The 22482-nt window shown below is 28.3% G+C and overlaps 2 protein-coding genes across 2 annotated transcripts in view; one reads left to right on the forward strand and one right to left on the reverse strand.

The window, feature by feature from the left end:
* The window catches only part of LOC107442323 (LIM domain-binding protein 3), a gene marked incomplete at its 5' end in the record, with an annotated part of 22078 nt that extends 13607 nt beyond the window's left edge, over nucleotides 1-8471 (forward strand). Inside the window, 4 exon segments of the mRNA XM_071182977.1 lie at nucleotides 1275-1461; nucleotides 3863-3983; nucleotides 5419-5534; nucleotides 7150-8471. Of these exon segments, the coding sequence (XP_071039078.1) occupies nucleotides 1275-1461; nucleotides 3863-3983; nucleotides 5419-5534; nucleotides 7150-7230 (505 nt within the window).
* An 896-nt stretch (nucleotides 8472-9367) lies between these two features.
* SCA (SREBP cleavage activating protein) overlaps nucleotides 9368-22482 on the reverse strand; it is a gene marked incomplete in the record, with an annotated part of 84765 nt that continues 71650 nt past the window's right edge. Inside the window, 4 exon segments of the mRNA XM_043053770.2 lie at nucleotides 9368-12860; nucleotides 14226-14288; nucleotides 18029-18241; nucleotides 20728-20808. Coding sequence (XP_042909704.1) covers nucleotides 12681-12860; nucleotides 14226-14288; nucleotides 18029-18241; nucleotides 20728-20808 — 537 coding nt within the window.

A 22482-nucleotide genomic window follows, 5' to 3' on the forward strand; every position in this document is an offset into this window, starting at 1 on the left:
AGATTTAACGTGCATCAGTCACCATTTACTACACGGGGAGTCTTCGGCCGGCGAGGATCGAACCCACGACCTCTTGGATATGGGCCCAGCGCCCTACCGACCAGGCTATCCCGGCCCCCAATGACGGTTATAATAAAAAATGAAAAAATTGTTTAACCCTTGGTCGGGATAGCTTGATTGGTAGGGCACTGGGCCCATGTTCGTGTGTTCGATCTCCGCCGGCCGAAAACTCCCCGTGTAGTAAATGGTGACTGATGCACGTTAAGTCTGTCGAGTCACAAAGTCCTCCATGTTCCCATAACAAGTCATACCTCTGGGGGTACTGATCCAGGAGTTTCCTTGTCTTCTGGATTGGTTCAAACTTACAAGGCTGCGGAATTGAACATTGGTAGACGTAAACCCAAAAATTGGGTCGGCTGTTCAGCGACGGTTACAATATAAAATACAAAAAAAAAAATTATACCCCTATGCTTTTTAATTAACTTATTTTAATTAGCTTCTTCGTTTTGAAAATTACTTACTATTTGAGGATTGCAATTTGTTAGCATCTCATTTTTTTAAGAAAAATTATGCCTAGTTTAAAAATGCTTTATTTTATGTGCATTGAGTTATTGGGGCTATAAAAATGTGTTTAACTTTGTTAAAATTATTGCATATCTTAAAAATGCTTAATTTTATGCATGTGAAGTTTTTTAGTTCTATTTTAAACAGTATGAAATGTAATAGGGACCCAAAACATTTTGTTGCCCGGGGGCCCTGCTTGCCATTAAGACGGCCCTGTGCCCGCCGCTTATTGGACGGTCGAGAACGACTCCATTCTTTCACAGGTATTCCTTGTCCTATACCTGTAAATGTATTTAATTATAGGTGTTGCGTTACATGGTAAATATAATAAAAATATAACGCAACTACTCAGATAAAGGAAACAAATAAACGAACTAAGACTGAAGCGTTCTAAAAATAGATAACAATAGATAACAGATTGTACTAGTAAGTAAAATTAGTATATCTGTATTAGTAAGTAAAACTAGTAACAGTGCAATCTGAATTAGTAACAAAGTATATTAACACTAAAAAGTAGATAACATAGTATTTCATACACTCCTGATTAGCATACGGAAAATTTTTTGAAATACCTTATAAAATTCTATATTCTGATAGAGAATTTACCGTTTTGTAAACAACGTACCGAAAACTAACAACATTTAAATTAAATTTACTTTTGTCATTACTGTTCGGAGAAGTAAATTTCACTCTTGTATTTATTTTTTCAGAGGTCCATTTGTGGTAGCCCTTGGTAAATCATGGTGTCCTGATCACTTTGTTTGTGCCAACAACAGATGCCAAAATTCATTAGTCAACATTGGATTTGTAGAAGATCGTGGTCAGCTTTACTGTGAAAACTGCTATGAAGTTCACTTAGCTCCTATTTGTTCAAAATGTTCCTTAAGAATCAAGGGGGTAAACATTTTACATTAATAATGAGCGATTAAAAAAACTATAATTTTTTTTAAAAAATAATAATGTCATAACATTCAAAAAATACTTGCAAAAAAATAACATAAATAGGCAATTTCATAGAATCAAATTAAACTCTTAACAGACATATGGGTGATTCCTTGCAAACATGACAATTCGGAACAAAAAATGTCTTCAAATTTAAAGTCTACAAAATAATCTAAATTTTTTTAGTATATTTATTTAGTTACATTTGACGCCCGGTGGCTGAGCGGTAGCGCTTCGCGCTGTCATGCCACAGGTCCCTGGTTCGATCCTCGGGCCGGGCAAGGTTGACTCAGCCTTTCATCCCTTTAGTGGGTCGATAAATGAGTACCAAGCATGCTTGGGAACTAAACACTGGGGGTTCCGCGTTCGGCTGACCACCTGACTGGAACATCTGCTCCTGCACCCCAGAGCCCAAGGTCAAGAAAACTGAGATGGGCACAGTAGGCCTTGGCCCTCTTGGGCTGTCGCGCCGCTGAGTTTAGTTTATTTAGTTACATTTATTAATATCTTACAGACAGCAGTGTAGTTTATTGACACTTGCTCGAGAAAAAAAAAAAAAAATAGAAATTCACCAAATTTTGAAAATGACAATATTAGCCTAGAAGTTAAAAAAAAAACAGTCATTTTAAGCTAATAGTAAGTAACTCAACTTAAGCCTTTGTGATAGATGGACTATGAATTGATTAAATTAATTCTTTTATCCACTGTAGAAAGAATCAAAAATGTTTTTGTTGCTGATATGTACAGAATAAAATTGTGTATAATAATCAATCATAAAATAAAAAAAAATAACTTTAATTATAGTATTACAATCTTACATAAACTTGGTATTAGGTTAATATTTGCTTTCGCTCTTTACATTCAACTGTTAAAAACATTTTCTGGTAACTGTGTCAATGTCCTGGCATTCATAAGCTGGGAAAATGATAGCCAGGATAATGACAATTTGCCATTATATAGCATTTAACTTTACTTTAATTTAACACTTCGGCCTAAGATGTTTACATTCCGCAGAAAACAGCAGGATTTCTTGAAATAACTCAAGTAAATCAATGTAGTTTATGTTATTAATGATTTCAAGAAGTCAGGGAAATGACAGCATAAAAACCTACTCACCTTGAAAAAATTTTTTAAATAGGTTTTGAACCAAAAAGTTGGTTCTTTATTCATGCAATAAGACATGTTCAGATAGAATGGTATTCTAATCAATCTATTAACATAAGATATTGATTCCTGGCGCTATCTATTTTGGTTATAAATCGCAAAATAAAAGTAGCCAGGAAAGTGACACATTTTTGTGACAAACAAATTATTGACAGAAAAAATTATTTTCAACAAAGTTTCTGTAAATAATACCCTCTGCATATATTCTAGAAATGCTTACAACGATTGATATTAAAAAAAATAGATATTGAAAAATTTATGGGACGTTTTGAAGCTAGTTATTATTGGAAATATTGTTTGTGACATACCAGGAAAATGACATTTTGGAATTCAATTAAATTTTTAAAATATGCAAAACAGTGTGTGCTAGTACAAGGTCATTTTAAAATAGTAATAACAATGCTATTTATTAAACTTTTTTAGAAAAAAGTTCTTTTAGAAGTATAGTATTAGATCTTGAAGCAAGAGATTGTAAATTGTCATATTTCATGAGAATCACCCCTATATTTCAGAAAAAAATGAACCAAAAATGGAAATTTTTTTTGACTGTCTAATTTTGCTCTTTATATTATTATACAAGTTGGAAAATGGTTTTTTATTAAAGTTTTAAATGCAATAACTACTGTATTTATAATTTTTGGATACACATAAAAATGTTATTGATCACACACACACATCTTATTCAATTAAAGCAAATTAAACACAATTTTGAAGCTAAATATAATATTACTAGTGTAATATAATATAAAAACACAACAATAGGATTCTCAATACATTTATTTTACAAATCTTTTACAGTATGGTATATCCCAAAAACCCTACCAACATTATCCTTTCTCGACTGAAGTCGTAATCGGTGAAAACTAGGACCACTAATGCCATCTATTAAGAAAAAAGTGAATTAAATATCCTAAAGTAGAAACGAACTCTGCTAGGGCTTCATAAAATAGAAACGTTATTTTTTCCAGCTCGGGCATCACAAATACTGCACGCAGTAGTTGCCCGAACTGGATTCGGGTGACACTGGGTTAATATCATCAAAGATTGATCGAAATTATTTTAAACATTCATTTTTAATAATAAGCTGAAAAAATGCTCCAAACTTTTTTAGATAGATAACTTTTTTTTTATCGCCTTTCACATTCTGAAGTTCTTTCGCTGTAATTCTTAAACAGTTTAATTTTTGTTTCAGGATTGTCTAAATGCTCTCGACAAACAATGGCATCCAAATTGTTTTGTGTGCTGTTTCTGTTCAAAACCTTTTGGGAATAGCTCTTTCTACATGGAGGATGGATTACCTTACTGTGAAAAAGGTATTACTTAAAATACCACCCTTAATATATATTTTTAGAATTTTTGTAAAATCAAATCAGGAACAGATTAGGAGTTGCAAGTTAATATTTAAGCGAGGAAATAAAACGCCACCGAAATCGGACGAATCACTTCAGAGGAAAGTGGTACTACTGAAAATATCGGACTTGATTTGATTTTCACTTGATTTTCGGAGGAAACAGAGAGGAATTGCAAAGGAAATTACTAGAAACTCCTTCACCAGGCAGTCAAACTGGTTTTCATGTTTTCACCCTGCCTCCCTCACTGGTGAATCAAAGTATTTCAATAGAGTTTCTGCTTTTGCTTCGACTAATATATTAAAAAAAGTATTAAAAAAAATATTTTTAAGAAAATCGTCAGAATGATTTCTTTTACCTGGAAAAATATTCTTAATTCGCAATTTGCGAAATTCATTTGAAAGATTTCTCGTTCACCTGTAAAAAATTAAGAATTCGACTTAATTTTTTATGATTCGGGAAATTCCAGATTTTAGTCTGATATGGAAAATTTTTGAATAATTTGAGAAATTTCTCATTTTAGTCTAAGAGCACAGTGGCAACTGCGACCGTAGATTTACATTCAAAGATTACAAAGAGGTAACTAAAACAGGAAAATATTCATTAATATTTATCATGAGAGTAAAACCAATTGTTGTTTTTTTTTTTTTCAACTTTTCTTTTGTGTTTACTTCAGTATTTTTGACTGCCCTTCGTGGATTGTGTCGAATCTTTTGTAATAATGCCTGTTAACCGAATGAATGAACGAAATGGGTGATTGCTGACTGTGAATCTCGAAAACCACATAGTCGATTAGGTAAATGCCCGATATATATTAAGTGCCCGGTATGCCCTACATCAATGTTTTTAAAGGTCAAGTGCCCAGTATGCATTTAAACGGTACTGATGTTTCTCCTAATCTGTCCTCAACAGATATTAAAATATCGAATAAATAAATATAAAATCAAAGAATAAATTAATATCAAATCGGATATAACAAATATTTCGGACATAGATCAAGGCGACTTGTTGACATTAAGTTGTGAAGGTCAACATTATCTTGATTTCGGTCATTCATCACGGTTACATACATATAGTGTCGTCACCAATCAAAAACACGAAACTTTCGGAACGGGCAAGGGAGGTGCCAACACCACCTTCCCTAAACTATTATTAGTTAAGTTTATAAGACAATGGTTAAAAAGTAAAGTTAACTATATAAAGCATCTATTTATGCATTACTTTTTATTACATTGATTTATTCATTTTATTATTCTTCAGTTGTTTTTTTTTTCTGAGACAACGCAAATTATATTTTATCCGTACTCGAATTCAAAAAATATTTGTTATTTAAATACGTGTCAACTTATCATTAAATACTTGTCATTCTTTTAATATTTTCTTCTTCTTCTATTTTTAGATTGGAATGAACTATTTACTACGAAGTGTGTGGGTTGTGGTTTCCCAATCGAAGCAGGAGATCGCTGGGTTGAGGCTCTAAACAGCAACTATCACTCACAGTGCTTTAAATGCACAGTAAGTAACGACTTCCACTACAAAAATATAATTCACTAGCAATGTTAACTCGCGATTCTATGTTGGGGTACCTTTTCATAGATGAAGGTTAACACAGACGAACTCTTCTAAATAACTTTACAACGAGGATTCGAATCCTGAAGAGCTTTGACACCAAATTTCCCGTAGCCTGAAAAGTAATTATGTTGTTGTTCATTTACGTCGCACTAGAACTGCACAATAGGCTATTGGCGACGGTCTGGGAAACATCCCTGAGGATGACATGCCATCACAATTTTGATCCTCTGCGAAGGGGATTGCACCCCCGCTTCGGTAGCCCGACGACCTGCACGCAAAGTCGAGCACTTTACGGTAGAACAGTTTAACGAGGACTAATACCACACGCCCTCGAACCCTACGCAGGCTGATCCAAGTGGTCACCCACCCGCACACTGACCGCAGCCAGTGATGCTTGACATCGGTGATCTGCTGGGAACCGTGTCTTAACGATCAGTCCACTGCGAAGTAATTATGAACTAAACAAACTACTTTAATGAGCATACCATTTCTCGTAAGCTGAAAAGTTTGACGAACTTAACAAACTAAGTTCGTGAGAATAAAACAAAACAACGTGAATAAAGCATGTATAAAAGTACAGACAGTTTCTATAAACAGGAACCTTCGTCAGTTATGTTCTATAAACAAAATGTTTTAGTGTTTTTAACACATAAAATAGGGCCTTAACACAAAAATATGCGAATTCAGACCCGCTTCCCTCACCAATATTTTTGGAGGAAAAAAAAAATCAATTTTTGCTTTCATTAATAAATACAGGGAACTAAAACAAAACATAATACACAAGTTCTAAGTTGAAATTTTATTTCTTTTTTATGCGTAAAAAATATTTAATTTACCATCAGTTTACTATCCCAAATTATCTCGGGCAAATGAAAAAATGAAATATTGGTCTTCGTATAGGTTCACAATCTGAAAAATCATCTGCATTTCTTTCGCTCGGGAACGTACTATGTAAATTCAACAACCATCGCATATAATACAATTGCACAAAACACGTCTGCATGTCCCGCAAATATTCCCACACAAAAATGGGCAAACTTCCAATCACTGTAGATTATTTTTTGTTTTGCTTACGGCAGAGTTAAAACAAAACATGTTGACGAATTCTGCTATGCCCGAGTTTACTCGGGATAATAAATATTTGCAATATATACATACCCGAGTTAACTCGGGATAATCAGGGAAGCGGTTAATATTAATATGTGTTGAGAAAGTTTCTTGTTCCGAAACTACATTTCAGTACCTTCATTTGTGTTTCATTCATACGTAGCACAAAGTATACCCTATCCTTATTCGGATACGTTCATGAGCTTTGACATAAAATTTCTCGTAGACTATAATCGAACTAAACAAACTACTCGTTAGTAAGTTTTGAAATACAATTTAATTGTACTCTTAAAAGTAGGATACCAATTCGAATATATTAACAAATCACGTGCAGATCCCAATGTGACAATGTCAATTGGAAATTAACATTTTAATTGTTAATTTAAAAATTAACACTTATATTGTAGGAAAAATTTATAAAAAAAAATAATGATTTTTTTTTTCCTTTCAGAAATGCCTAAGAGGATTAGAAGGACAAAGTTTCTATGCCAAAGGTGGCAAACCATACTGTAAAGCTCATTCTAGGGATTAAATTTTTTTTCAAAGGAACTTCATATTCTAGTCAGGAAGGACTTAAAAAGAATTTTTCAAAATGTGCCTTAAAAAACAAGAATCTGTGCCTATAAACTTAAGGGTCAAAAGTGCAAGCAACATTTTAACTTACAAAGCTTGTGAAGTAATTTCAAGAATGTACAAAGTTATAAACATTTTTAGCTTGTTTTAGAAGAGTCAAGAAAAAAAAAATTTTTAAACTTAAAATTGTTATTCATTAGGATTCGTTTAAGCAAAGAAAATTAAATCCGAAATGGAAAAGTTTTATTTTGAAATAAATGCTTGCAACATATAAAAAAATTTTCAGATAAATTTTTTTTTACTGTTTGCTTTATTGATTTACAATTTTGAATTTATTCAAAAAAAAAAAAAAAAAACTTATTGCCAGAGTATTTTTAAGTTGTTCTGATTCTTAGACATCTATAATAAAGAGCAACTAGACAATGATCAAATTGGTAATTTATTGTAACAGTTTTAGCTCTGTATAAGTTATATTTTTAATATGTAATTAAAAAAATAGAACAATTTAACTTATGTAAAAATAGTCATTAGCCAATTAAAAACCTACTACACAAATACCTTAATGTATATTTTCAAAATCTTTGTCTGAAATGAAGGAAAAAATATATTTTGGGAATTACAAATAAAAATTTAAAGGCGGGAAAGACAAAGAAGATATCAAAAATTGTCAAATCATTTGAAAAGAAAAATATGAAAAACATCAAAACCTGTCTAATTGCAGCATGAAACTAAAAGCTGTTTCTAATCAATTCCTGTTTCCTCCAACAAACAGGTTTTGACAATACAAGCCTCGTTTTCTTCAACAATGATTCATGATAGTTAATTTCATTTTTTCCCTTGCTTAAATATTAATTTGTAATCCTTAAAGTGCATACTCTGTTTCTGACAAGGAACCAAAAAATATATATTAAGAGTAGTGATTATAAAATAACCTGTAAATGCTTTGATATACCATGGATATAATTTCGAAAATTCTTAACTAATAAATAAAAAGAAATAAGTAGTATTTTTTTCTTTTGCTGCTTTACTGTGATTGTTTTAGCACAATTTGTAATTTGCATGACGTAGATAAGGAGGCAATGCTAATGTTGCAAGGTTAAGTTGACTTTAAAATTTTATTATCTATGTGCAATGCAATATTTTATTGTAGTTTTGTTATGCTTCATTGTTTCAAATAAAAGCATCAAAATTTTTATTTCATTTGTAGTTTAAAAAGCTTTAAGCATTTTACAAATTTTATTTCTTTTGTTAAGTATATATATGCCTACTTACTAATAGTATCTTTTTAATATCCAAAAAATGTGACAAACTACTTTCAATATTTGCACAAATCATGAATTACACCAGAATTTATTATTTTTTTTATTCAAAAAGTGTCTTGATACGTTTTATTTAATTAAAAAAATTCAGGCAAAATCATGAAATTTTAAACTGACATTTTTTATCCATCTAAGAAACTTTTTTGAAAGGAACTATTATGATAGATTATACCAAGAGGCATATTTGAATATAAATAAGATATTTTACAGTGATAGATAATTCCAAAAGATTTTTCTGACTGCGATAGATTTTTGAAGATGATAGATGACATGAAGAAAGAGTTTTGACTAAGATAAATTTTTTCATAAGTTTAATTCAGTTTTATTTATTTATTTTTATTTACTTAATTTTTGGACACAAAAGATTAGCTTTATTTGACCACTTCTTTTAAATAAGCAAACTTCTTTCAGGTGTAGATTTGAAATCAAAGATTCCTAGATGAGTTTGTTATACAACGATGAATAGATGCAAATGTATACAGTAACAATTATATAAAATGAGTTTTTAAGACTTGAATTGAGGCTTTGGAAAGAATAATAGTAAAACTGTTTTTAATGGACTTTTATGATTCATCAGTGTTCTACAATAGATCAATTTTTAAACAAATTTAGTTAATTAAAAAATTAAGTATAATTTCATTAAGTCTAAATTGAAACTAAATAGCTCTTTTTTTTAAAAAAAAAAAATTTGTATAAAATGTGTTTAAAAAATACCTACAACATAATGCAATATTCAAAAACTAAATGACACATCATTATAAACATTAAGAAAGCAAGTCACAAAAATATTTCTTTAATTTTCAATAAGTATAACAAAACATTTAGTCACAAAATGTACAGTGAATTAAGATAATATATAAATAACACATTTTAGAAATTACAATAAAGTTTAGTGCTTTGGAAATTACATTGAAGGCTTATTCCGATTTTAATTAAAACACTTGACACAAAAAGGACAAGGAATTAATGGTCCTACATGCACCAAATGATTTAATGGAAAATTGATTCTATGCTATTATTTGTGCAATAGGCATAAAAAGAGATTGATTAAGCAATACCATTTTCACTAGTTACTTACACAGTAGTATTTAAATAAAGTAGAATAACATAGAATAGTTCTAATTATAGTTTCCAACTACATAAGGCAAGGAGAGATTTACTTAATTCATATGATATGAAAGATAACAAAAATGAATGAATATGATGGGATAAAAAGAATAGTATTTATTGTTAAATATACATCTTTTTTTACCATTAAACCTGATTCTAATTAAAAAGAATTAAACTTATATATTTATTTTTGTTTTAACAGGGTGCGTTGCCAGATTTGTTAACAAAAAATAAGCACTCAAAAAATATTTTTAATTACTTTCCAAAAAAAAATTCTTAATTAAGATATGTGCAGTAATAAAAATTTGTTTAAATCGTTTAAAGTTCTTAATGTATTAACATAAAATCAACAAAACATTTTTAAAAAACTTTACATAATCATGATAAAATAACTAGTTTTGGATAAATATTGCAGAGAGAATCGTGGAAATCATGCTGTTTTTGTAATTTATGATGACAATCGACACACCAAGGAAAAAATCTCATTTTTAAAGATAAAAAATTAAACACTGTTTACAAATCTCGAATAAAAATAAAAAAACCCTTTAAGGGCTCTTAAAATATGTAAATCAAAAATAAGCACCTTTAAGTGCTTTTTAAAAGTGCTATGCACCTTGTTTAATAAGAGGCAATAAACTAATTTACATTAGAGAAACTTGTAGTGTGCATAGTTTTTGATAATTTGATTCATTATAATAACAGCAATAGAAATCACACACTGTTAAAATCTTTTATTTATTTGAAAAAACTAATCTATTTTATAAATCTATACATGGAATCTAATATATATTTTTAGAATCCTTGCTAAAAAAATGGAAGGGAAAAAATTACATACTGAAGTCATAAATAAATCTTTAAAAGACAGAAAAATAAAAACACCATCAGAATCCACAGAAATACTAGTGATGAAGGTTGCATAAAAAGCAAACCAGTTGGTTAGCTTGATGAAATTTGTAGTCTACTTTGCCTCTTGTACCAATCAAACAAGTTCTATTCTCACTTTTCTTAAAAAATTTAGGTTTTGATAGGGTTTACTTTTTCTCCTCAATTATAATTTGTAGTTTTAAATGTCATTTTTTAAAAGGATTTAAAAATATATATTAAATGCAACAATGGTGAAATGTGCTGTCTATTCATTTAGTTAAAAAATTAGGACAACATGAAAGACAATTTTTTGAAAACAAAGCATATTTGTTTTGTTAGAAAAGTAATTTTCCATTCCATTTCTAAGTCCATTTTCTTCAACATGCATTTCAAACTGTGTCCATTTTCATTAACATGTTTGAGCTTTGACCATTTTTTTCAACACACAGTTAGAGCTCTGTCCACTTGCGTACATTTTTAAAAACATGAATTTCAAGCTATGTCCAGATTTATAAATCTAAACCAAGGATATGCTATTAGGATATGCTAATTACTATGGCCGACCCACTTTACAAATTTTTTACTATCTAATAGTTAGTTAAGAAGTCTTATAAATAGAAGTCTTATCAGAAGTCAGTTAGAAGTCTTATCTAAGAGAAGTCTTATTCAATTAAACTGTAATAACAAATGCCAGCTGAAATTTAACAAATTCATAAAAATGACCAAAGCAGAAAGTGTCCACATCCCAGCATATTGTCATGGAAATTTTACTTGCCATAAATAACATAAATTAACATTATTTCATTATATAGTTATTTATGTAGACATTTGATATTTAATTAATTACTTTTTTTTTCAATTTTAGAATTTAGTTAGCAAAATAAAAAGATGTGTTGTTTGAAAAAAAAAGTAACAATTTACCTAGTAAGAGTTGTTTATTTTTCTGGAACGCTTCTAAAAGTCTTGTTGCAAAAAAATAGATATGATTCTCCTTCGGGGGAAATAATGATCTATCAATACATAGGTTAGAAAAAATAAAATACGTAATTTAAAGAGATCAACATCTTTTTTTTTCTTTCCAGAGTCGTTAGATCACTGACATATATTTTTCAAACAACTAAATAATTTAAAATTTTACTTATTTTCGGAAACATCCAAATTTAGTTTTAAGCAAAGCAATTTGTGCTAAATCAAATTTAAATAATTGTTTCTAAGAAAAGACACGTCGAATCAATTTAGCATGTTTAAGAAATGCGGGGGGGAAAACATTGTAACAATTAAAACATGCTAAGTATTTCTTTTAATTTTTTAATAAATTGGTAAAAAAATATGCAAATTTAATCCAATTTGCACTGAAATCAAAATGGCCACTCCCTCAACAAACATATATTGATACTTGACATTCAAATTAATTTTATAAATACTACTGCAAAAGTTCAATGGTTTAAATAGATATAAATTATGATGAACTAGTAGCTGCACCTGTAGGGGCCATTACAGCACTTTTCCGACAGAAAAAACAATTCATATTGTCAAAATTTATAATTTTTTTAAAACTTTTATTAATTCTAAAATCTAATAATAAAATTAAATTCATCATCTAATTATACAGTTAAATTATAAACTTAAATAATAAAGTTGTTTGTAGTTAAATTAATAAAAATAATTAAATTTACCTTATTTAGCAAAACAAAAAATTTTTTTTAACCACAATAAAGATTTTAATCCAAACTTTGATTAGTTTTAAGCTATTTTAATATTTATCATCAACTTAGTGATTCACATTCTTTACTTTGCAAAGTATTCCATCATTTTTTAAAACTTTCTTTTAAAATTTTTAATTTGTCTATTAAATAAAAACAAAATGCATTCAAGCAATTCAATTATAACTAACACATGTATAAAAAAATGGATATTAAAAACAATTAAATATAAATACAAACATTTTGCCTCTCTAAAGATCAAGAAGAAAATCAAGTTTTTAATTACTTACACATTTTTGGTATTTAGAAAAATGAAAATAGAAAAATTGTCTATGGCTCAACAATAAAATGTCAAAATGCAATAATTAAACACATTGTTTTTTATTTCATTTCTCACTATTGATCTGTAAAACTCATTCAGATTTATCAGATATGGCAGGAAAATTTATGATAAAAATCTGAGGTCCATAATCGCAAATTACAGATTGTCCGGAAAGTCTAAGAAGACGAATGTGAACAGAATGGTCACCACTGCCCACCATTATCATGCGAAGGGCCTCACCATGGTTAACATCCCATATGACTAAATTATCCTGAAAAAATAAAGAAATAGATAGGATTCATAAGATCACAAAATCTCAAATTACTAGAAATATTACTACTTGGTTATTTTATAAAATTTAAATGCAATAAAGATTTAAAAAAATTGTGGATAATTTTGTTAAATAAAAAAAAAAAATAAGCTCTCTTATATAACATTCAATTATAACAAGGTTGCCACTCAAATCTGGAAAAAAAAATTCCCTGTGTTTTCCCTGTACATATTATACACAATATAGTAAGAGGAAACAACAATTACTGTGCTCTTGAGGAAGCTATATTGGACTAACTATATTTATTAGTTTTAATAGTTGTAAAAACAGCTGAACATACTTAAATAATGCTATAGTAAATGAAATAGTTTAGTATAGCTGAAATATCATGGTTAAATATCCTATAGATTACGCTTTGAGTGGTCACCATTTTTTAAAAGACGGGAATACGAAACAAGATTCCCCGTATTTCCCCAGTTCATAAGAGAGAATTAAAATTCCCAACATTTTCTCTGTTATTTTTAAATTCCCTGTATTTTCCAGGATTTTTCCTGTTGTCCCTGTGGAGTGGCAACCCTTTATAAGAATGGCAAAAATTTATTTTTATGGGTAGATTAAAGCTTTCTTATATCTTAGTTTTTGAAAGTAAAATTAAACTGGTATGCTTAAATATTATTGCACAAAAGAAGAATGGAAGAAAATCTAATTACTCAACTTGCCGATTTGATTATGTTGCAAAAACTATTCAACAATTTACACCAACCTAAATTTTGAACTTAATATGTTAGAACTTTCTAAAAATAATGATTAAAAAAAGATTCAAATTTAGTTCGCAAGATAAAGTACAAATTATTAAAATTTACAGAAATTCCGTTAAATTTACAGTTTTATTACTTGCACATTATGTCTTGTTGCAAAATAATAGCTGTGATTTGAAAAACAGTAAATTCACGTTCATATAAACAGCACTAAAACTGTGAATTTTTTTTAAAAGATAGTTAAATAGAATACAATCAGGAAATAATTAATATTGTGTAAAATAATGAAATTTAAAAAAAAAAGATTAAATGTTATTTTCTTTTTGCTTTTTGCAATTTTTTACGATATTAAATTATACATTATGATCCACATGATCAGGATTTATAAATTACTAAGGAAACAGAATTGGAATGCCATGATAAATATTCTTTAAAATTGTACAAAATAATAAGTAGTGAAAGCTTAATAAAATAGATAGATTCATTTAAAAAGAAATTATAACAATAATAATAGCTGTTTTAGATACTTTTGGACAAATTTAATTTTCCTTGCACTACTGGACAAGACAACAACAATAATAATAAAATAAATATTGGTGAAACCTACCTCTTTTGTTGTGACCATGATATTGTTTGTAAGGAGCATCAAATTACTGTGAAGACTGTAATCCTAGAAATTTAAGATATTAAATATGAGGAGATCATAAAACAATATTTAAAAAAATCATAAATTTAAATTCTTACTTAGGTCAACAACCAAAAATTATGTTTTAGTTACTTTTTACTAAATAATTACATTTTTCTCCCATATAAAACTAAAATTACATTTAATGAATGAATTAACGTTTGAAAAAACTGTATTAACATCAAGTGTCAGCCACTACAAGTTTAAAAATATGTATTTGAAAAAAAGTATTTTATTAACTATTGAAAATTTCAACAAAACATAGGGAGAGTGTTCTCTAATAGTAGGAATTGAAAGAAGAAAAAAAGGAGCGTGTTATCAGACAACTTTAAAAGTATAAATTTGGTGACGTGGACTACACGTGCTACCACGTAATCTTCTTTAGTGAATTTATCCACAGCGTACATAAAATATTTAAATGCGCGCAATAAACTATTTTTTTGTTCAGATAGAGCTATAAGTTAGAAATTATCACTGATGTTACTTTTAAAATATGTAAATAAACTGAATCGCTTAAAGCAAGATTTAAAACAATGACTAACACTTAACCCATCAGAAAATTTCATTTTGTTTTCCACTCATCCCTATTCAATGAATGAACTAATATTTTTTTAAAAACTGTATTAACATCAAGTGTCATCTAGTTCAAGTTTAAAAAACTTGAACTGAAAAAATTTGAACTTGAGTGGTGGAATAAAAAGCATTTTTATTAATGATTGAAAATTTGAACAAGATACAGGGAGAGTGCCATTAAATAGTAGTAGGAATTGAATAAGTTTATCTAAATGGTGTTTTCCACACTAGGGAGCGCTGCAAAATCTTGACTGCCTATACTTCCGGGTTACTGGTTTTGACATCACAACGTGATCATTGTGTTTTGAGTAGTAGAAACTTGAGTAGTATTTCTTGTAACCTGATTTATTATTTCTGTTTAAAATAAGAATCGTCATTCGAAGACCTGTCATTCATTCCAAAATGTAAAAATTGTCATTTGAAAAAAAAATTTTAGAAAATACTTCTGACCTTGTTAACAATATACCAACTTTGACAGTTAAACCTAAATGATAATTTAAAAATGAACTTGCTGCTCCAACAATATGCTGACACTAATGTATGATGGTGCACTTGCACCAAGAAAAAAACAGTAATAAACGAGAAAAAAAGGCCAAATCAGAAGCGAGTTCTTTCTAAATCTAGCAACCTTTTTTAACAATACATCTCTAAATAACTAAAACCAAATATTCACTTAATATCTTATGCAATACAGAAATTATATAATTTATCAATCTTATTAAAAACATCTGTTTGAAACTATTGCAAAAAAAGCAGCAGCTGTATACTTTCTAACTGGGAGTAGAGCATTGTTGTAAACATTCATATTGAAAACACCATCTATAGTTGTAATTAATATTATAATAAAATGTTTATTTCATCAGAAAGGCTACTCTCTAGACAAGAACTGCAAAACAGATTTTAGTTGCATATTTATCTTTATATGAGTTGGTAATAAATGTAAAAAAAATTTTTTTGGAAATACTACTATTATTTCATTCCTTTCATGATATTAAACAAAATAATATCAATAAATAAATAAAATACACAAACATTAAATAAAAAATTACTGTTGCTGTTTATCCGTCTTCTAAGTCTAAGATAAAGATGAATGAATTTTTTTAAATGCCTATTACCTCGATGTTTTAAGAGATTTAAATGTTAAAAAATAAATTAGAAGCAACAAAATTTTTATTAGAATAATTTATTAGAACAGCAGTGATGACGAGATAAATAAATAATAGTACCATTCTTAAGTTTTTATAAAACAAGGTCAGTTGTAAAAAACAGTTTAAACACCCAATAATTGGTTGAAACACACTTGATATTAAATTGAAGATAATTAAATTTACAGAGTTGTTAGTGAATCTCCTTGAGAGTTCCAGATTTTCCAGAGAGAATATAAGGCCTAATCAATCACCTAAGTTTACTCCGATGGCAAAGATGAAACTTTGGAGAGGATTTTATTTCAACTTGTAATAAATGAAAGAAGAGAAAAAAACAGACCACCCTGAATAATTTTTGAGCTAATGATCGGATTTTCACAAGGGGGTGACTTCAAATATGTTAATTAATAAATACAGACGATATTTTAAGTTGCAAAATTAAACCAACTTTCTCTGAATAAATATACAATTTTATCGAGCAATTCGGTTTTCTGCCCTCAAAATATACAGGGTAGAAGGAAACAGGGGTGATTGTGAACATAATTTGAAAATCCTGAATATTTCTTGAGTAAAATCATTAATGACGCATTTAAAAAAATTAATGTCTGTATAAATTTAAATCACTAATATTTTTAAAACATGAAATTCTAAATAAATTACATGCAACATAATTTAAATTAATAATTATGTATAAATTTACTTTTATCTCTAATCACATTTATTATCTTACCAGGAAAAACATTTACAAATGAAAGAGATGTCAAGTATAAATTCTAGTTCTAATATTATTAAATAAGAAATACAAGAATTTTTATACACAAATGTGATCCATGATTTCTTGAAACTTCTGAACTTCAGATTTCCAGATTGCTGTAAGCAAAAAATTCGGAAATCCGGATTTTTTCCGGAGAACAGTAATCTCTGTGTGTGTTAAATAATGCCTAAAACTTATGTTTAAATTAATATCAATAGTTGGAATTAATATCGCCAATTATTTTCTTTCTCATATTTGTTATATTTTATTCCTTCTTGTGCTGTCCATATGAAATAAACATTGTGTTCGTTTCTCCGTAGTCATATTTATTTTGGGTATCCAAGCATCTTTAGAGTACAAATTTCAAAGTGGGAAATATGGTCCCAATAGTATGTCAGGAGAGCACTCCAAAGTTTGAACCCTTTAATGTTAAATTTACTTTTTGTGTATTTTGTTACATCTCAAGAACTTTTTAAGCAAATTAAAACAATTTTACACGCGATTATAAAATTCGTTTATCCAAAGATAATTCCATGCAAAAAAAAAAAAAAAGACTTTTAGTAAATATTTATTATTATAATTTTATTTTACTTAAGAATGTTCAAAACAATTTGAATTATAAGGTATAGAATTTTTTAAATCATTTTAAAGAATGTAATTTCACATGGCAAAATACAAAATTTTTAGCAAAATCAGTCAAATAGTTCCTGAGAAATTGAATTTTGAAAAAGTCAGATATTTTTCCTCAAAAGTATAAGTGTAAGTTTTGAAGAAAGCTTTCCAAAAACATTACAAAATATGAAAATTAAGACTTTTTGTGCTTTGAGAAAAGGGGCTCACAATAAATTAATTCAAGGTTGAATAGTTTGTGAGAAATTCTTCAGAAGAAAGTTTTCCAAAAATATTACAAAAAATGAAAAAAAGAAATTTTTGTCCTTTGAGAAAGGGCCTTGCAATATATTTTGTCCAAGGGCACATAAAACCCACATGGTCACTATATTAAAAACTCAAAAAAGGAATGTTTTTTTTATTTTCGTAAACAGGCAGAATTTATTTTATGTAACAAAGGAGTCGCTACTTTAAGTTACATGAAAATTTTTAAACTACACCAACTACAATTAAAGATGTATCGAACTTGTCAGAAAATAAACAACCATTTTCCTATCAATTTTTAAATATGTAAGTTGTTTTTTTTAAATTTTTCTCAGTTTAATATAATTTTTTATGAAAAAAAAATAATAACACTATAATACCTGTACAATGCTATGAATTAAGTGACCTTGACTCTTTTCCCAAATACATATCTGATTGTCAGTGCCTTGGCTTATGACATAGATATCAGTGGTAAGGAGTGTCGTAACAGAGCCATGATGACCTTTTAAACTGTACATACAAGTGCCTGTCATGAGATCCCAAAGACATATGAGGCCATCTTGACAACCGCTGGCCGCAGATGATGGTGAAAACTATAGAGAAAAAATAAATAATTCTGACATCAACAATAAAATATACTGTCACTTTTTCATTCAATGAATGTTTTTTTTTCATTTCACTAATCTTCTAAGTACAGCAAATTCTAATTGTGTATACCTTTAATTATGTTTTAATCAAAGGCCTTTCTTAGCAAACGAATCATTTATTTACCTCAATAAGTGATGAGAACTCAAGAAAGGGTACCTGACTTAAACTCCTGTTTTGAAAGTTAGAAAAAATTAAAAGAAATTTAGCATATTTTCAAAGCCATGAAGAAGTTCAAGTACTTTTCAATAAACAATATTTTTTTTAACCACATGAAAACAATGTGATTAACAATAATCTTTTTTAATCAACTAATTAGCTTAGTTCTACTTTCCGGGCCAGGATAGTCTGGTTGGAAGGGCGCTGGACTCAAGTTCTCACGAGCGTGAGGTAGAATCCAGCTGGCCGAAGACTCTCTGTGTAGTAGATGTTGACTGGTGCATGTTAAATCTATCGGATCACAAAGTCCTCCATGTTCCCATAACGACTTATACTTCTAGGGGTACTGAATTGGAGATTGATAATTCTCTGGTTTTGGTCAAAATTATGATCTGTGGATGAATGAATGGATGGATGTGTGAATGAGTTCACCATATAAACGGGTGAGATATATTGGTGTGGCAGAAGTTGAATTCTTGACCATAGATGGTGCCACTGGAAAACAAGAAAAACCGCACCCCTTGTCTTAATGACCTACGACAACAACAGTTCTACTTTCCTATAGAAGGTATGGGAGTGGGAAAAGTCCAAAAATACCAATCAACTCAAATCATGAAAACATAAATAAAAAAAGTGTGAAACTATTGTGCAAAAATTAAAAGCATTTAAATCATTTACAGACTAAACTTCTTTTTTTCTTTTTTACTCTCTGAGTGCATTGACAGTCCACCAAGTAGTTCAGCTTTATATATAAATCATGACTAAAGAAAATAAGCCAATAATAAAGTTTATAAATCTAATTTTGTCTTAAGTTAAGTCAGACAGGGTACCCACTCAATTTCAGAAGAAAAAAAATTCCCTTACTTTTCCAGGTACAACTAGGTAAATTTCAATAAAAATTAAGACCATATTTTTATCAGAAAACATAGATTCTATTATTAGCATTGTAAAATATTAGATTTTCTGTGTAAAAAAAAATTTTTTTTAAGTGAAGGGAATATTTCATTTTTACTATAATGCAAAATTTTTACAACAAATAATTGCAATAGATGTTAGCAGTATTTAACTCGAATATCAATGACTGATTACTGCTACAGATAATTTTAAGAATGATTATTTCGATGTGTGAAATAAAAATATTCAGGCTTTTGTAAAAAAAATGCTATTTTCCTCAACTATTATCTGATTTTTGGAGTTAAAAATTCCTTGACTATTCCAGGTTTTCCCTGCTCTCCCTGAATCATGGGAACCCTGGTCAGAAATTCCCCTAAAAGTCAGAAGAATCTCATGCCTGCAACAGACAACTTGCTGCCAAAAATAAAATTTATTTTCTTACAATAAGCTTTCTTCACCGATCTTGAAACAATATTTTTCATCAACTTCTTTTTGGCAGTGAGTAATAGCCCCACAAATGAAATTCATTTGTTTATAGACATTGTGTATTGAAGAACATTGTTTTTAAAATTCTTATCAAATGTAGTGAATAAGAAAGATAAAAACAGGCATAGAAGGACAAAACAAGCACTCTTAGAGAGGAAATTAATAATAAATTTTAAATTCATATTTAATTTATTGAAACACATGTTTTTCATTTTATAATTTTTGCACTAAGAATTAGTTCTTTACCTTTTATAATAATAATATTCAAGTCATTATACAAAAAAAAATATAAAACAGTTATTGGATAGCACAGAATTACTTTTATTAAAACAAGTGAAAACAAAACTGAATATTTATTATTACAGTTTTTATAAAATAATAATAAATGTTCAGTTTTGTAATAAAATTATATTTTTAATAGTCGCAAAATATTGCTGGCTTAAACTTTTTATGTCAGATTACTTTTTAACAGTTGTTAGAACCAAACAGATTTAAAACTTATAATATTTAAAAAGAAACTTAATATCGTTAAAAAAGTGCTGGATTAACATAGCTAAAAGTATCTAAAAGTTTGAAAAAGCTCTCATTTTTTAAAAAAAATTGTTGATTTTAACTGATTATAAATATTTTCAACACTATATTGCTAAAAACCAAAAATAGTCTTTTAGTACAGAATCACGAACCCTAGCTCATAAAATGGAGGCATCATATATAATTATATGCACAATAAATATACAGTTTTTGGAATATATATCAGCATTTTATAAGAAATGCTATTTAACACTAAACATAACAGAACCAGTCAAAAGACTGATTATTGTACAATGTATTGTATTGTAAAGTATTGGTACGTTTAGTGCTAAATAAATAACTGAAAATAATCCAAGACACTTACTTGATCAATATTTAATATAGATATTGGACCAGTATGACCATGAAGAGTATAAATACAAACAGTAGAATCAGTCCTAAAAATCTAAACATTTAACAAAAAAAGTTAGTTAGATTTTTAATTTAAATCAAAATAATTTTACACAACTTTCAATTATGTTTTGTGTATTTATTTTATTCTAAAATACAATTTTAAAGATTATATACCATTTAAATTTATAATTGAATAATAATAGCTACACTTCACAACTTAGTTTGCATTTTCTAGTTAAAAACAACTTTTATATACCATATATTTCTTTATATACATATTATTTTTACAGAAATATGTCTGCACACTAAGTATTCACTGCAGAAAGCATATAAATTTTGTACAGACTGTGCAATAACGAATAGGTTGACAAATAATTATTGTTTGCAGAAAGTTTTACATTTTATCTAGATCATCAGACATGCATGTTAAAACTTTTTATCTCTACAGATAAAAGGCTAAAAGCCCCTTGAAATAAATAAAAACATAAATGGAAAACCTCTTTTCTAAACTGATCTTTAAAATTTACTAATTACGAGAATGATCAATTATTCAATAACAAAACACAATTATAACATTATCATTTTAATTCAATGAAATAGTTGGATTAAACAGGGATGATTGAGAAACAAAGTGAAAAACCCTGAAATTTTAATGTGCAAAAAATTTTTATCAGTTTATATACCAAACAGGTTTCATATTTAACAAAATTTTGCAATATTGCGAACAATCACTACATTGGATTTTAATATCGCGTGAATATGAATCGCAATATTGGACATTAAAAATACGAAAATATAAATTACGATATTGAATCTTTAAATTGAGTAAATACGAAGCATAATTTTTAGATCACGTGAATAGAAATCGCAATGCGTAGTCCATGAATCACATATAAATAAGAAATTAAATTTTTTATATTACAATAGCGTAATTACAAATCACAATATTAAATTTTAAAAACATGTGGATACGAATCGCAACATTAGATTTTAAAAAAGAGTAAATGTTATATATAATCCAATATTGTGATATTGGAATTTTAAACCTACGAATAGGAATCTCTACGTGTAACTTTTAAATCAGGTAAATACGAAAACTGATGTTTGATTAAAATCACAATATTTAGCATAGGGGTGCACAACCTTTTTCAGTGAAGGGCCACATGCACAGCAGATTGACCAATGAAGGGCCGCATGCCAAAGTGTTTAGATCATTAGATGATAAGTTACATATTGAAAGCAATTGTTGGTGGTGATTGTTATATAAACATCATTGTTTATATAACACTAAATTCTTTTTGTCGCTTTACCTTGTAATCTCTTTGCAGAAAATACAATACTTTAAAACGTTTAAAATTAGAAAATGCAAAACTGATTACTTAAGAAAGAAAACAGAATTCGAAAATCAGAATAAATTTATCAGAAAAAATTTAGATAAATTGAAATAATTTAAAAACTATGGAAAAATTGAAATTTTTTTTATCACATTACAAAATACAAAAGTCCATTTAAACATAAATTTTAACGTTAAATTTTTTCTTCATAGAATTAAATTTCAAATAAATAAATATTCTAGTTATTAATATAAATTCAAGTTAAATACTTTGATTTAAAGAAAGTTTATAGGGTTAAAAATGATTAAAACTAAAACCCTTAAGTGGAAAATAAGATTTAGCATTTATTAGGGAATGTACTTTAACTTTCAGACATTTTTATTTTAAATTAA

This window comes from Parasteatoda tepidariorum, chromosome 7 (genome assembly GCF_043381705.1).
Source record: "Parasteatoda tepidariorum isolate YZ-2023 chromosome 7, CAS_Ptep_4.0, whole genome shotgun sequence".
Taxonomy (NCBI): Eukaryota; Metazoa; Arthropoda; class Arachnida; order Araneae; family Theridiidae; genus Parasteatoda; species Parasteatoda tepidariorum.